This window comes from Podarcis pityusensis (genome assembly GCF_964106645.2).
Source record: "Podarcis pityusensis genome assembly, chromosome: 17".
NCBI lineage: Eukaryota > Metazoa > Chordata > Lepidosauria > Squamata > Lacertidae > Podarcis > Podarcis pityusensis.
In genome coordinates this window covers 22,319,314-22,333,047 of record NC_138042.1, presented here as the reverse complement: position 1 = coordinate 22,333,047, position 13,734 = coordinate 22,319,314, and the positions used below count along the sequence as shown (strand labels likewise).

At 46.9% G+C, this 13,734-nt stretch overlaps 1 protein-coding gene across 1 annotated transcript; it reads right to left on the bottom strand.

Annotated features, from left to right (window-relative positions):
• Positions 1–936: 936 nt before the first annotated feature.
• LOC308466556 (uncharacterized protein) lies at positions 937–6,078 on the bottom strand. The gene is made up of 2 exons (XM_080987378.1): positions 5,394–6,078; positions 937–2,009 (listed from the first exon to the last, which is right to left on the bottom strand). Exons 1-2 carry the CDS (start codon positions 6,061–6,063, stop codon positions 1,435–1,437), a joined length of 1,245 nt encoding a protein of 414 aa, XP_080843504.1. The 5' UTR covers positions 6,064–6,078; the 3' UTR covers positions 937–1,434.
• Positions 6,079–13,734: the final 7,656 nt, after the last annotated feature.

Below are 13,734 nucleotides of genomic sequence, written 5' to 3'. Positions count from 1 at the left end.
CACCCCACCTCCCATACTGCTCCAAAGGGTCTCCTAATCCGCTACAACAGGGTTGGGGTGGAGTGGAGGGGGGAACTGGTGAAGATCCCGTCCCTCTCCATTCTGGTAATGGAAGTATCACTGGATCAAATTGGCTTCCATGAGCAGGAAAGTTGCGTGCTGAGGTCCCCCAAAACACCCTTATCCCAAATAACTCACACTTCACACATAATTTTTGTTTAAGGTTTTTGGCATAATTTTTTGGCCACAACTTTATTATCATACAAAATTGTGAGTGGTTGCTTAGGCATTGGTTAAGACTAGCTGTCCCCCCGCCATGGGGACAGCACTGACTTCCGGATTCCAGCGAAAGCCAGTGTGGAGGAACAAGATCAGGGGATAACTGGAGCTGCGACACAGACCCTCAGCTTCTCCCCACATGCTCCTAGGGGCTTACACGGCCCAAACCCGATTCCAGGGGTTTGGACGAAAGGATGGTAAGCCCCTGAATTCCTTTAACGGAATTCCCGTGCAGCAGCATCACCTGAGGGGCAGGCACAGCCAATCCATACCCCTCCACCAACCAATTTAAACCAATGCCTAACCGCCAACCTTACAAGTTGTGACGATTTGCTACGCGGTAGGCAAAAACCAGATGGCACACACTAATCAGCCAAATGGCAAAATTCCTACCAGGCCCTCGCACCAATGCAAACGACCCCATGACAGGCATAGCAAGGTCAAGCGGAAGCCCAACAAGGGAGGGCGGGCGGGTGATCCGATGCCCACAGCGAAAGAGAAAGCAACTCTCTGTGGGCCTTCCTTAAATATCCTCTGATCTCCACCCCCAAAGTGGCAACATACAAATTGCCCCAGCAACACCATCACCAATCCTTGCCAGGCCCTTTCCTTCAATTTTGCCTGGCAACTACAGGGTGCTTTGCCTAGCCCCAGCCGCAACACGTGCTCTCCTTTAATGAGAACACGCTTTGCGTGCTGAGGTCCCCCAAAACACCCTTATCCCAAATAACTCACACTTCACACATAATTTTTGTTTAAGGTTTTTGGCATAATTTTTTGGCCACAACTTTATTATCATACAAAATTGTGAGTGGTTGCTTAGGCATTGGTTAAGACTAGCTGTCCCCCCGCCATGGGGACAGCACTGACTTCCGGATTCCAGCGAAAGCCAGTGTGGAGGAACAAGATCAGGGGATAACTGGAGCTGCGACACAGACCCTCAGCTTCTCCCCACATGCTCCTAGGGGCTTACACGGCCCAAACCCGATTCCAGGGGTTTGGACGAAAGGATGGTAAGCCCCTGAATTCCTTTAACGGAATTCCCGTGCAGCAGCATCACCTGAGGGGCAGGCACAGCCAATCCATACCCCTCCACCAACCAATTTAAACCAATGCCTAACCGCCACCTGAGCCCTTACGCTCACCGCCAACCACTCACAAACCTAAACACACTCTCAACTTAGCCACCACTGACCTCAACCATACATCATTCCCAACAGAGGTAAGATGAACACCATCAAACCTGTAGCAATCAGTGGCTTTAACATTAATATCTGGGTGGGGAATCACAAGCCCACCCAGATCAGACACCAGCTTGCTCGCAGCTGAATTAATACGCTTTCGCACCCTTTCGGTGGCCGCAGGGCAGGGACTACCCCTCCAGATGCAACGCTGAAGCAACTGTGACCAAATTAGCTTAGTAGCGGGCACCAAGGCCGCCAGGTCCCTCAAATCCTGCAAAATAACAGCACGTAAAACATAACAGGAAAAAGAAACCATATCATTTTCCCCAAGCTGCACCACAATCGCCGTAGGGGGGCCCTCCAGAAGAACACGCCTCTGCATTAGCGGTAAGAACTCCTTCCACCGCATCCCCCTTCTGGAGATCCAGGACACTCGCACGTGCTGCGGAAGGCCGAGGCCAACTCCCAGTTCAGATTGCCGAGCTCTGCAAGCGGCCCAATGCACAATACTGTGCCCCACTATCCAAACCCGGACAGTGGGTAGACCTAGGGTAAAACAAAAGATGTGAGTACACGAGATCAACACCATTTCCGCACATAACCCTTATATGCGTCCGACTTCCAGCGACCCAGGTCTTTAATCCTCCTTGCCGACAAGCCCCAATGGGCGGCTGTTGTTGCAGCCCCAATCCTGAAGGAATGCGGAGCAAACTCAGAGGCTGCATGGCCACAAGCAGCAACGACCCTGCGCAAAACACCAGTGAATTGATGGCGTGCCAATGGACGCCCATCTTCATGAATGAACAGGGCCCCTCCCCCAGGAGGCCGCAACGCCATATATTTCTGGAGATCCTTGACTGGGCAAGGGCCCCCTAGCCCAGTTGCTGGGAGCCGAATAACTGCCCCTCTACCCAGTTGATCAGTTTTGGAACTCCTGACAAGGATCTGCAATTCTGACTGAGACAAGCTCACGTCCTGCAGCAACAAACCTCTCGAACCTCCATCCTGCTTAGGTTCACACACCACCTCCCCAACCCTCAGGGCTCCAAAAAAGGCTAACGAATAGGCTGCGGAAAATAACCGCGCCTCAAACCTGGACCAACAGATGCCCTTTAGTTTACTTCGCATCCTGGTCAACAATCCAAACGTTATAGGCCTCCTTGTAGCTGGTCTGGAGGGGCAAAGCCTCCCCCACCCCTCCAAAGCCTTGCGCACCACGAACTTCCCACATGGATCATTATTAAAATAAACTTTGCTAAAGAAGGAAATTGCAGCCGCATGCAATCTCAGCGTCCTGGCTGCCCTCCGCATCTGAAATAGATGCGCCAAATATTGGAGCACCTGTGCAGTAGAATGAGGTGTGCATGTTCCCCCTACCACGGATTGCCCAGTGAAATGCAAAAAATCGGTCCAAGCCTTCTTATAGGACCTCAATGTGGAGGGGGCAATAGATGCAGCTACTCCCTGTAAAACTAAGTGCTGCCAAGGTTCCAGAGATGATCCGGGAAAAATTCCGGACGGTCTCGAGCCACTGGCGCCAGGGACCTGAACCGCTGCATCTGAAAACGGGACAGAGCATCAGCAATCTCGTTAGACACTCCAGGAACAAAACGAGCAGAAAATACAATGTTAAAACGTAAGCAATGCAAAACAAAGACCCTCAGCAGGGCTGATACCCTAGGTGATCGTGAAGACTGCTTGGCTAGCACGTTCACCACCGCCAGGTTATCTGTCCAAAAACATACACGACGGTCCCTGAAATGCTCGACCCATAAATGGACTGCCACTACAATGGGAAAAAACTCAAGAAAAGTTAAGTCCCGAGTTATAGCTTCCCCACGCCAAGCTGAAGGCCAACGCTCGGCACACCACCTGCCATCCCAATACAAACCAAAACCCAACGACCCCGCAGCATCAGAGTGCACCTGAAAATCGGTATAAAGGTTCAAGGTGTCCTGCCAAAGAGACACCCCATTGAATTCCTCCAGGAATTCCAACCAAATACGAAGGTCAGCACGCACCTGAGCTGACAGGCGCACCCTATGCCTCGGGGACCTCAAACCTGACATAAGCCTGGCCAAGCGGGAACAGAAAGGTCGCCCTGGGGCGATCACCCTGCAAGCAAAGTTTAGGTGGCCCAGCAAGGACTGCAGCTGCCGCAGAGTAACTTTTTTCATGGGAATGAGTTCAGCGATGACGCCCTTCAGCGTGAGTATCTTATCCGCCGGCAAACTGGAAGTTTGCGCCACCGTATCCAACGAAATACCCAGGTAAGTCAGCTGCGTAGAAGGACCTTCAGTTTTCTCCGCAGCTAACGGCACGCCCAGTTCCTCGGTTAAGGCAGCAAAGGCCTGCAGCAACACCACGCAATTCCCCGTATCGCTAGCTGAGGCCAATAAAAAACCATCCAAATAATGAGTGACTCCGCCCAAACCAGTTCTTTTGCGCAGAGCCCAGTCCAGAAATGAACTAAAACACTCGAAGGCCGCACAGGCTACCGAGCAGCCCATGGGCATGGCCTTATCAAAGTAAAATTCCCCGTCGAACTGAAATCCCAGCAACCAGAAGTCATCAGGATGAATTGGAAGCAGCCGAAATGCAGACTCAATGTCACATTTGGCTAGCAGGGCACCCTGTCCAAATTTTCTTATCATTTTGATCGCTTGATCAAGCGAGGCATACTTCACCGAACAAAGCTCCGGGGGAATAACATCATTTACTGATGTGCCCCTAGGGTGTGAAAGGTTGTGTATCAGGCGAAATTCCCCCGGAGCTTTTTTAGGAACCATACCTAAGGGTGAAATATGCAGATTAGGAAAGGGTGGAACGGCAAAAGGGCCTGCCATACGGCGTAGAGCCAGTTCTTTCCCAATTTTCTTACGCGCCACGTCAGGCATATCCTTCACAGACTTCTGGTTTGAAGGGTTTCTAGCTACAGGATTTGCCGCCACTGGGATTCGAAAACCCAGGGAAAAACCGTCACGCAAATAAGATGCTAAGAGGGTATAACTGTAACAATGACAACAACGGCTGTAGCCTAACCGGGGTATGAGCTAAGGAGGAAGGTACACTATTTTCCTGCACCGGCGGCTGCAGCCTGGGGCGCGGCTTTCGGGGGCTGCTGTGAGCCCCACCCCTTCCGAAAGGGCCGTCGAACCCCTGCACAGGCAGAAGCTGGATGGTTCCCTGAACACTTCTCACAACTATGAGAATATCTGCAGAATTGGCGCTGACAGGTTCCTTTGTTAAAATCCCAACAAAAGAACTTGCGACCCGTCTTAGCTGGCACAATCCTAGTTTTTTGCGATTCAGGGATCTTATTGTCAATACGTGGAGCCACATAAGTGGTCCATACATCTAAATCCTTTCGGTCCCAGCGGGCAGTGGGGATCTTGGCAGCCCTGCGTCTGAAATTCTCATCATAAGAAATCGCAGCAGACGCTCCAGCCATCGTAAATGCTGAGCGAACTATGGACAAATAAACCCATAAATGCATGGACCTCCGTGGGTAGGCCGCTGCCACCACTCCAGCGAACACCTGGAAACTATCCAGCCATCGCTCGAAGGTCCTTTCAACCTTTGGCAAAACCACCCTCTTTTTCGTGGCTGCCAAACCTCTATCCTGGGAGTCCTGACACTCCTGAGGGGGTGCCAAGCTAAATATATCAATGTAACGGCCATCTAGAATCCTAGATCGCAGCTTTGTAGTCAAGTGGGCACCTGGTATAATATCCCTAGCTGAGTTGGTGGAAACTTTCACATCAGGCATGAGGACCCCTTCCAGACAGTCCTGCACCGCCCCATACTTTGCCCTGTGAGAGTTTGCCCTCCGCTCCCAAGCCCATTTTGGAAGTCCCGATGTCTCCCCAAAGCCCCAGTATAGCGAAAGCGAAGCTTCCTCATCACTACTGGAGGTTTGAGACGAAGTACCTGCGGAAGAGGATGAGGTGTCTCTCCGTCTCCTCTTGGCACGCTTCTTGGAACTCTTTTTCCGGCGACGGAGCCCACCAGAAGAGGACTTTGGAGGGAGAGGAAGGCTGTCCTCCACCGAAGACTCAGATGCGTCGCCTTGCAGCACAACGCCTGGAACTGACTGAGAAGAGACTACAGGTGAATGACCAGGAACAGACCTCACCACTGATGAGGACTGTACAACTGAACCCCGTGCCGCCCGAATCCGGGCGGATGACCTCCGCCTGGTCGGACCCCTGGGGCCGCCCCGTACCCTTGGCGCTGCAGCCTGGGAGACAGGTGAGACCGACGACTGGGACAATTGATTAGTACGCGAAAGACCCCCAGCTAACAAATCCTCCCCCTCATCTTCAGCCGAAGATGACACCGAAGGAGGTGCGTCAACAGGCGGAGCTGGACTAGCAGAAGAAGTCGTCGGAGTCGAGCAGCGTTGAATCAAACCATCCATTTCAGCCTCAACACGTGCTAACACCACTGGGTCACTGGCCAAGCCAGTGACCATGGACTGAAGGCGTCTCAAAGATCGCTGTGGCACTGGAGAACGCAAAGCTTGGGACGGGCCTTTTATGGGCCGCTTCGCTGAGGAAGCGAGATCAAGCCTCCGTGACACCTTCTTCTTTGGAGCCATACCTGCTACTAGTAAAAAAGACAAATAATAGAATTAATGCAAGGCTACACCAGTGCTCTTTGTTATAATGAATAGTCAATCAGCCTGAAAAACAATCAATCCCGATAGGTGCAACTATATGGCTCACCAGCAGGTGGCGCAGCCAGTAATCAAGGCCAATGGTATAGCTGCGTTTCAATAAACGGCCACTAGAGGCCAGCACGCAATGAGGAGGCAGTAGAAAATGGCGCTCCCGCCAAAATTCCCCAAAATGGAGGCCTCCCAACTGACTTCAGGCAGAAGGCCTCCCCCAATGCCCAAAGCAGGCCGCAAGCAGGCCTCCAACCACCAAAGCCGCTGTGCGCGCTAAGCGCCACCGGCTAAAGCTGGAACGTCCGAGGAGGGCCCCCCCGCAGCCTAAAACGGCCCAACTCCGCAGGCCGCAGGCGCCGAAGCGCGGCAAAAGCCGCTACCGCTCGGAGCCGGGTGGGGGGGGTGCCCAAATAGGCCCCGAGCCCAAGGCACGTCCCACGGCCTCCCCCAGCTCCCCCAGGCACTCCCCGCTATACCCGGGCCAAGAGGGGAAAGGCTTGACTAAGCCTCCCCAAGCCCGGCCCGAACAGGGCCGAATAAGCAAGCGCCGAGCGCCGCGTGCGAATCGGCGGCTCCAACGGCGCCTGCGCGCCAGCCGGCCCGCCCCGGCTAGTAAGAGCGCGCCGAAGCGCGCGAAAAGGGGGCCGCCGCCGTGAGAGGCCAGGGGAGGACTACGGTAAGCACCCGCTTTTTTCTCTAGTAACCCTACGAAGTGGGGGGGGGAATGGTAAAGCTCCGAGGGCCCGAAGGTCAACCAGCCCCGTCCCCGGCGCCTCGGCTACGAACCGGGCCGAAAGGCCTAGGGTCCGCCCCCCCCTCCCGGCCACCCCCAGCAGCCCCACGGGACCAAAAGCCCACGAGGAAAGTTGGGGGGGGAAGGCTAGTAAAATGGAAACAAGAGTCAGAACAAAAACAAATAAAAATTGAAAACTAAAGACAAAGAACCTGGAAAATAAATTAAAGAAGGGGGGGATAGACTTTGGGGAGATAAACACAAAAGGCCAAGATCAAATAAATAAATAAAATAAAATAGGAGAAAATGAGGAATGAGATATAGATTTATACAACCGGTCTTTAGCTGTGTTCGATCCGATGCCCACAGCGAAAGAGAAAGCAACTCTCTGTGGGCCTTCCTTAAATATCCTCTGATCTCCACCCCCAAAGTGGCAACATACAAATTGCCCCAGCAACACCATCACCAATCCTTGCCAGGCCCTTTCCTTCAATTTTGCCTGGCAACTACAGGGTGCTTTGCCTAGCCCCAGCCGCAACACGTGCTCTCCTTTAATGAGAACACGCTGTATCATTGCATACAACCCAGTGTTACTAAAGAACAAACCATAAGGCACAAATTGTTGGTGAATTTTGTTTTACTATAGAGCATAACATTGTATTTGTACCTTTTCACACTTACCTGGTGGTAATTCAGTGGATTCACTTCTCTGTAGACATGCTATAGGGTTATGCTATGAACTATTCAAACGTAAGACCCATTTATTTCCATTGGTCTTACTCCCAGGTAAGTGTGTGTAGAGTTTCAGCCTGAAACTCACATTCTGTGCATCTCCATGGGAAACTTTCAACTTTAAGCTTGAGTGTGCAAATACACAGGGGGTGCTATATTTGGAAAGAATTCAATTCACGCTGAATACGGTAATTTGATTAGCTGACTGTTTTTATATTAGTATATATTAAATCTATTTTAGAGTATATTAAAAATATACTTGTCTAATTTGTCTGATGGTGTTGAGTTACAAAATTTGGAAGACTGTCTGCCTTTAAAAAGCACCATATTCTAAGTTATCTTTAGGCTTGTTCTAGCAGTGTAACCAGCTTGACAGTTCTCCAACAGCATTCTTCTATTAGGGAAATAGAAATACAAGAAATCTCATAAGAAATCTGTTATATTGGCTTTATTGAGTTATCAAGTGCATAAATGCACAGACATTAAAAAATGATGATGACAACTCCATATGAAATAGGGCCATTATAAGCAACGTACAGTATGACTTATGGGGGGAAATAAATTTCTTCAGATACAAATGCAGAACTAATATAGTTTATTATCAAAGAAAAAAGTTCTTTGACTGAATATAGGTGTACTTCTAAAACTGAAAAAAGAGATGCCTGTAATATTAATATTTCTGATTTATTTTTTTTAAAAAACCTCTATAATCTGGTGTGCCAGCATCACAATGTACAATATGGTGCACTTCTCATCAAAATAGATAATGGGGAGGGGAAGGGGAACGGAGGTGAAAAAAGGCATAGCCAAATCTATTCACAGCAATATAAAGAGAATAAACCAAGCTACAAAGTGGTCAACAGAGTTCTACTGGCGTTCTCTCTCCCTGGTTTTCCTCTGAGAACAATATATGTTAGGAGCTGTTGGTGTTACATCTGTCGGCTTTTTCTCCTGCATTAACTAGACCAGCCTGAATCATTTCCCACATATCATGAACATCAATAGGTCCTTCCTGCCATGGTTACTTGTCTACTTCCTTTCTCCCTTCTCAACATTGCTTCAACTTCAAGTGATTTTTGGAAAGGCTGACGAATAGATTAGAGTTTTGAACGGAGCTACCTGAAATTTACCATAGTATAACACTATCTAAAACAGAGGATTATGGCATTATTTTTGAGGCGTGTAATATCTATCTACTTGCAAGTAGAAGCTTGTTACAATATTCTTTGTGCTCAAAATGTTCAGATTTTGCATTATACTTCTTTAATGCTCATGAGGATCACTGTGATATAATAGCTTTAGCTGCTGCAAGTGTCAACAGTGAAGACAAAGTAGGTCAGCTAGATAATATCCTACCTTTGCTCACTCTCACCAAGTACCTTGGTTCTATCTGCCTGTTCCCTTGAGAGATTTGAGTAAATAATGAGTTGGGATTCGAGGACCCGATCCCCGCTTAGTGAAATGAAGACACACGGACACGTAATATAAGGTTAATGGGCAAGAAAAGGCCACAACTTTATTGATTACAGCAAGTGAAAAGGTATTGGCTTAGGCACTGGATCACGACAATTGACTCCACCCACTCGAAGAGGGGTGAGCCTAAAAAGGGGGTTTATTCACCAGTAGGTGGAGCCTGTTGATGGTAATCCAACTATAAGCTCTCCCCTGATGTCACCTAGGGTCGTGCCATGGCCCCCCGCCACACAGGCATCGAACAGGATCCACGACCGCCGGATTCCTTTAACAGAATACCCAAAATTGAAGGCGTAGGCAATGGCCACACCTAGCCCTTCCACACACCACAAACACCAAACGGCAGGCACAAACACACGCTGCCAGCACACACACACACGACTTAAAATTAGAGAGGAACAGGCAAGGACATTGGAAGGGAAAAGCGTACAAGCACCCTGGCCAACAAATTAAAATGTAAGGCAAACCCACTCAGTCACCCAGACCAGCCACGCAATCGGACGGGCAAGGGCAATAGAGGGAAAAACATACAAGCACCCTGGCCAAAATTAAAATAAAACGCACAGCCACCAAGGCAGAGGCAGGGGAAGGAAAGTGAGGAGACAAGGGAGGTAGAAAGACGGCACTCACACTCAGACCTCGCTGGGGGTGGAGAGACCACGTGCTGGGCAAGGGAACAAGCTGCAGCTTAAGAAAGGTAATTCACACTTAGACCGCCCAAACAAATCCAGCACCAGGAGTGGGGGGAAATAGAAGGTTAAATGTAGGTTTTTACACAGAAAAGAGGAAACAGCAAGACAGCAAGGCAAACCTGGATGCCTAGGTTTTAAAAAGCAGTAAAGCAATGAGCGCATGCAAGCCTCCTAAAATTAAAAAGGCAAGCCAGGAACCAGACAGCCTCCACACACACAAACACCCCCGACTCCAAACCTCATGGCTGAGCTCTTCCCTGCGATGACTCCTAGTTGACTCCAAGCTGACTCGCGACGGGAAGGTGGAAAATGAGGCCGCATGGCTGGCGCAGCAGCAAGTTGAGCTGCAAACCCCGCCCCCTCCAATCCACCCGATTGGGGGCTTACCTGTGGGTGAGGTGCGCCAGCCAGGTGAGTGGGGGGAGCAGGGGGCAATGCCCCCTGCATAAGGCAGACATCGGGTCCCGCCCACAACCCCTCCCCTCTTTGCAAGAGGATAGGCTTTTTTGAAGCCTAGCTACGGGTTAATTGGGAAGAAGTATCGATAGGAAATATCTGAAATATGAGGAAAAAGGAAAACTTGACTTGCTCTTCTTATCAACCTCACTTTTTCATTACAATAATGTCCACTAGTTTAATGTTATGCCGCCAAATGATACATCCTCATCAAAGCTATTCATTTTTGGAATGGAAAAGAGCGCACTTTATTATGCTAATGTTTTCAGCACTTTACTAGAAAAGAAATTGCATTTTCTTTATAAGTTTGGGGATCAACGCTCCCTATCGCTCCATGTTTGGTAGTTTGGCAGGCCTTCTCTGCCCTATGGGGAAGGTTTCTGGTTCAGGGATCAAAAGTGCATGAAGGAGATAGGAAAGGGGTCAATAAGAATTGGGGTGCGTACTCCCAATGGCTTCGCTCATGAGGATCATAGGAACATGCAAGCCCACTCACCACCAGCGGGTGGAATCTTGAGTGTAAACCACTCTGGGAATATTTTTGGCTGAACAACAGGGTACAACTTTCAGAAGACATGTGAAGGCAGCCCTGTATTGGAAGTTTTAAATGTTTCATGTTTCATTTTTAAATTATTATTGCAGTCATACCTCAGAAGGCAAACAGAATCCATTCTGGAAGTCTGTTCAACTTCCAAAACATTCGGGAACCAAACCACAGCTACCAATTGACTGCAGGAAGCTCCTGCAGCCAATCAGAAGCCGTGGAAGCCACAATGGATGTTCAGTTTCCAAAAAACTTTCGCAAACCAGTATAATCACTTCCAGGATTGTGGCATTTGGGAGCCAAAACGTTTGACTAGCAAGGCGTTTGACTTCTGATGTATGACTGTATTATTATATTCTGATGGAATGCTGCCAAGAGTGGCTGGGGCAACTCAGTCAGATGGGCAACATCATCATCATCATCATCATCATCATCATCATCATCATTATTATTATTATTGCTGCTGCTGCTGCTACAAGAAGTGAGATGATGATAGATAGATGCTCCCCTGAGCACAGGACAGTTAACTCTGCATCTCTATTCCCTCCACTGGAATTTTTGCACCAAATGGGTGTGCTTTCACCCCTTCTCCCTGTTTCATTAGTATATAGTACTGCTCCCCCCTTTAAGAGCTTATTTTTAGTATTTTGGGTTATGACTATATTAGGTGAAATACACCCTTGAATTTCTGCGTATATGTGGCACCACATTAATTAATTTGAAACTGGATATTTTTTCCACCCCACCTGCAATAAATAAATGCTTTTCTATTTCAAATTGAATTCTTGGCATGGATGTGAATTTCTGGGTTCTGTAAATTTTAGACACATTCTCAGGGTAACACAAAATTGATTTGCACAAAAGATCCGCATCTCAGACAACCACAGGTACATGGAAGTACATGGATACACATGTTCCCAGGCACATGTAATGTAAGGTGGCTTCTGATATGTCCTGTGCGTTACGCTGCACTAGCATAGGGCCAGGACTTTGCACATTATTTATTTACTATAGATATTTATAAACCATATTTCTGGTTCACATCCACCCAAGGCAGAAAACAGCAGTGCAGCAATAAAAATGCAATGATATAGTACAGGATTGTATATATTGCAATATTAATATAATAATAAAACTTTAAAATGGAAAAAAGTACAAAAAACTAATAATAATCTAACAATACTTCTGAATTTCTCTCCCTTAAAAGTGAATCAAGCACCAACATTATCACATTTTCAATGTTTGTTAAAACTTTTGCTTTCCCTAAGCCTTCCCAAATTAGCCTATTTTACATCTGACATTTTAATTCTTGTTGATTTTTTTTTTTTTACATTTTAACACTTTTATGATTGTTTATCTATTTTATGTATTCTCACTATTTGGGTATTCTGTAAATGTAGAGTGGTATACATTCTAAAATAAAATAAAATACATTCCACTAGTATAAAACTAATGCCCAAACTACAGCAGTGGTAAAGCAGTAAAACAGGGGCATGTACAAAATCCACATGAATTAATAGCCATTTAAAACAGATAGACTTAAAACCCTTTTTTGAAAACTATGGGTGAAAGGGCCAACCATACATATCTCAGTAAGGAAATTAGGTAAGGTGGATACCATGATTGAGAAGGTCCAATCTCCAGAGCTCACCAAACTAATTGATTTCAAAGGTGGGTCAATGAAGAGGTTGTCTAATGCCAACCATAAAACCTGAGCAGGTTCAGATGTTATCAAAGTCAGAGATCTTTAAGATCAGCAACATTCTGTTAGTACAGAGCTCTTTGCCCTAGTGCTGCCTGTTTCTTCGACTTGCATAACAGATCACAGACTGGTCTAAAAATGCATAAATAAACCATTACTAATGGGAGACACTGTGACATTTTGATTTATCACCGGTCCAGTTACAGTCAGTATAACAGCATCATTAGATGAAAAGGCTATCTAATGACTACCAAAGGACAAAGAGCAGATTCAATAGCTGCTTCTTAGGAGGAGACTCAACTTGACATGAGCATCTCTAACTGAACTCTTATTAAACGCCAGAGCAGCAGCTTTTGAATGGCCACCTAGATTCCATTCTTAAGTGTGCATAGTTCAAAGTCATTCTTGCCACAATGCAAGGAGGTCATGTCAACGTGGTTAAGTTTGAGGCAGAAGGTATTCTCTCACCATGGATATTTTTTCATTATCCACTCTCCCAGTAATGCATTTATCTCTTCCACATAATATGCAACACACACACACATCCACACACCCAGGAACTTCCATCATATCAGCTGTCTACTGTTTTACAATGATATTTCAGTGCATTTTAAAAGGAGGGGGGAAAGAACAGGACCCAAAGATGTTGGGGAAGCAGTGGGGAGGAGGGGAGGGTTAGGTTGAATTTGGGAAATAAAATAATATATGGAACAGCAAAGGATATAATAGATTCTTATAGAGTAGTAATATATTGTAACCAGAATAAAAGTTCAAAAGGGGAAGCAAATGTATTTTTAGTATTTGCATTATTGTAATAGTTATTATTATTTTTTATCGGTAGAAGGCAATGTTAATTCAGGCTTCTTCGTTTTGCTCTCTGTATAATTTTCTTAAGTCAATAAAATAAAAATAAATAAATAAAAGATGTTGTCCAGTTAGCAAACTAAAAGTACTTCAAACTTTGTAAACACAGAAGATCTTGTAAAGTCCTTGGAGCTGAATGGGAACGATGAAATAGTTCCTTCTCCCTAACTAGTGACATATCTACGTCTTTTTTTTAGGAGAAGCAACAAACCAGTGTGGCATATTTTCATCTTCAAGTCACAACACTTACCAGAAACAAGCAACAAGGCTCTCAAATTACATTTATGCTGAGAAAAGTGTAATCTAACTATCAAAGGAATTGTACTCTAAAGTGCTCCAAATACTGCAAACACAGACTGGATATAATCTCTCCTGACTAGATTTAAAGAAGAGCAGCAGTGTT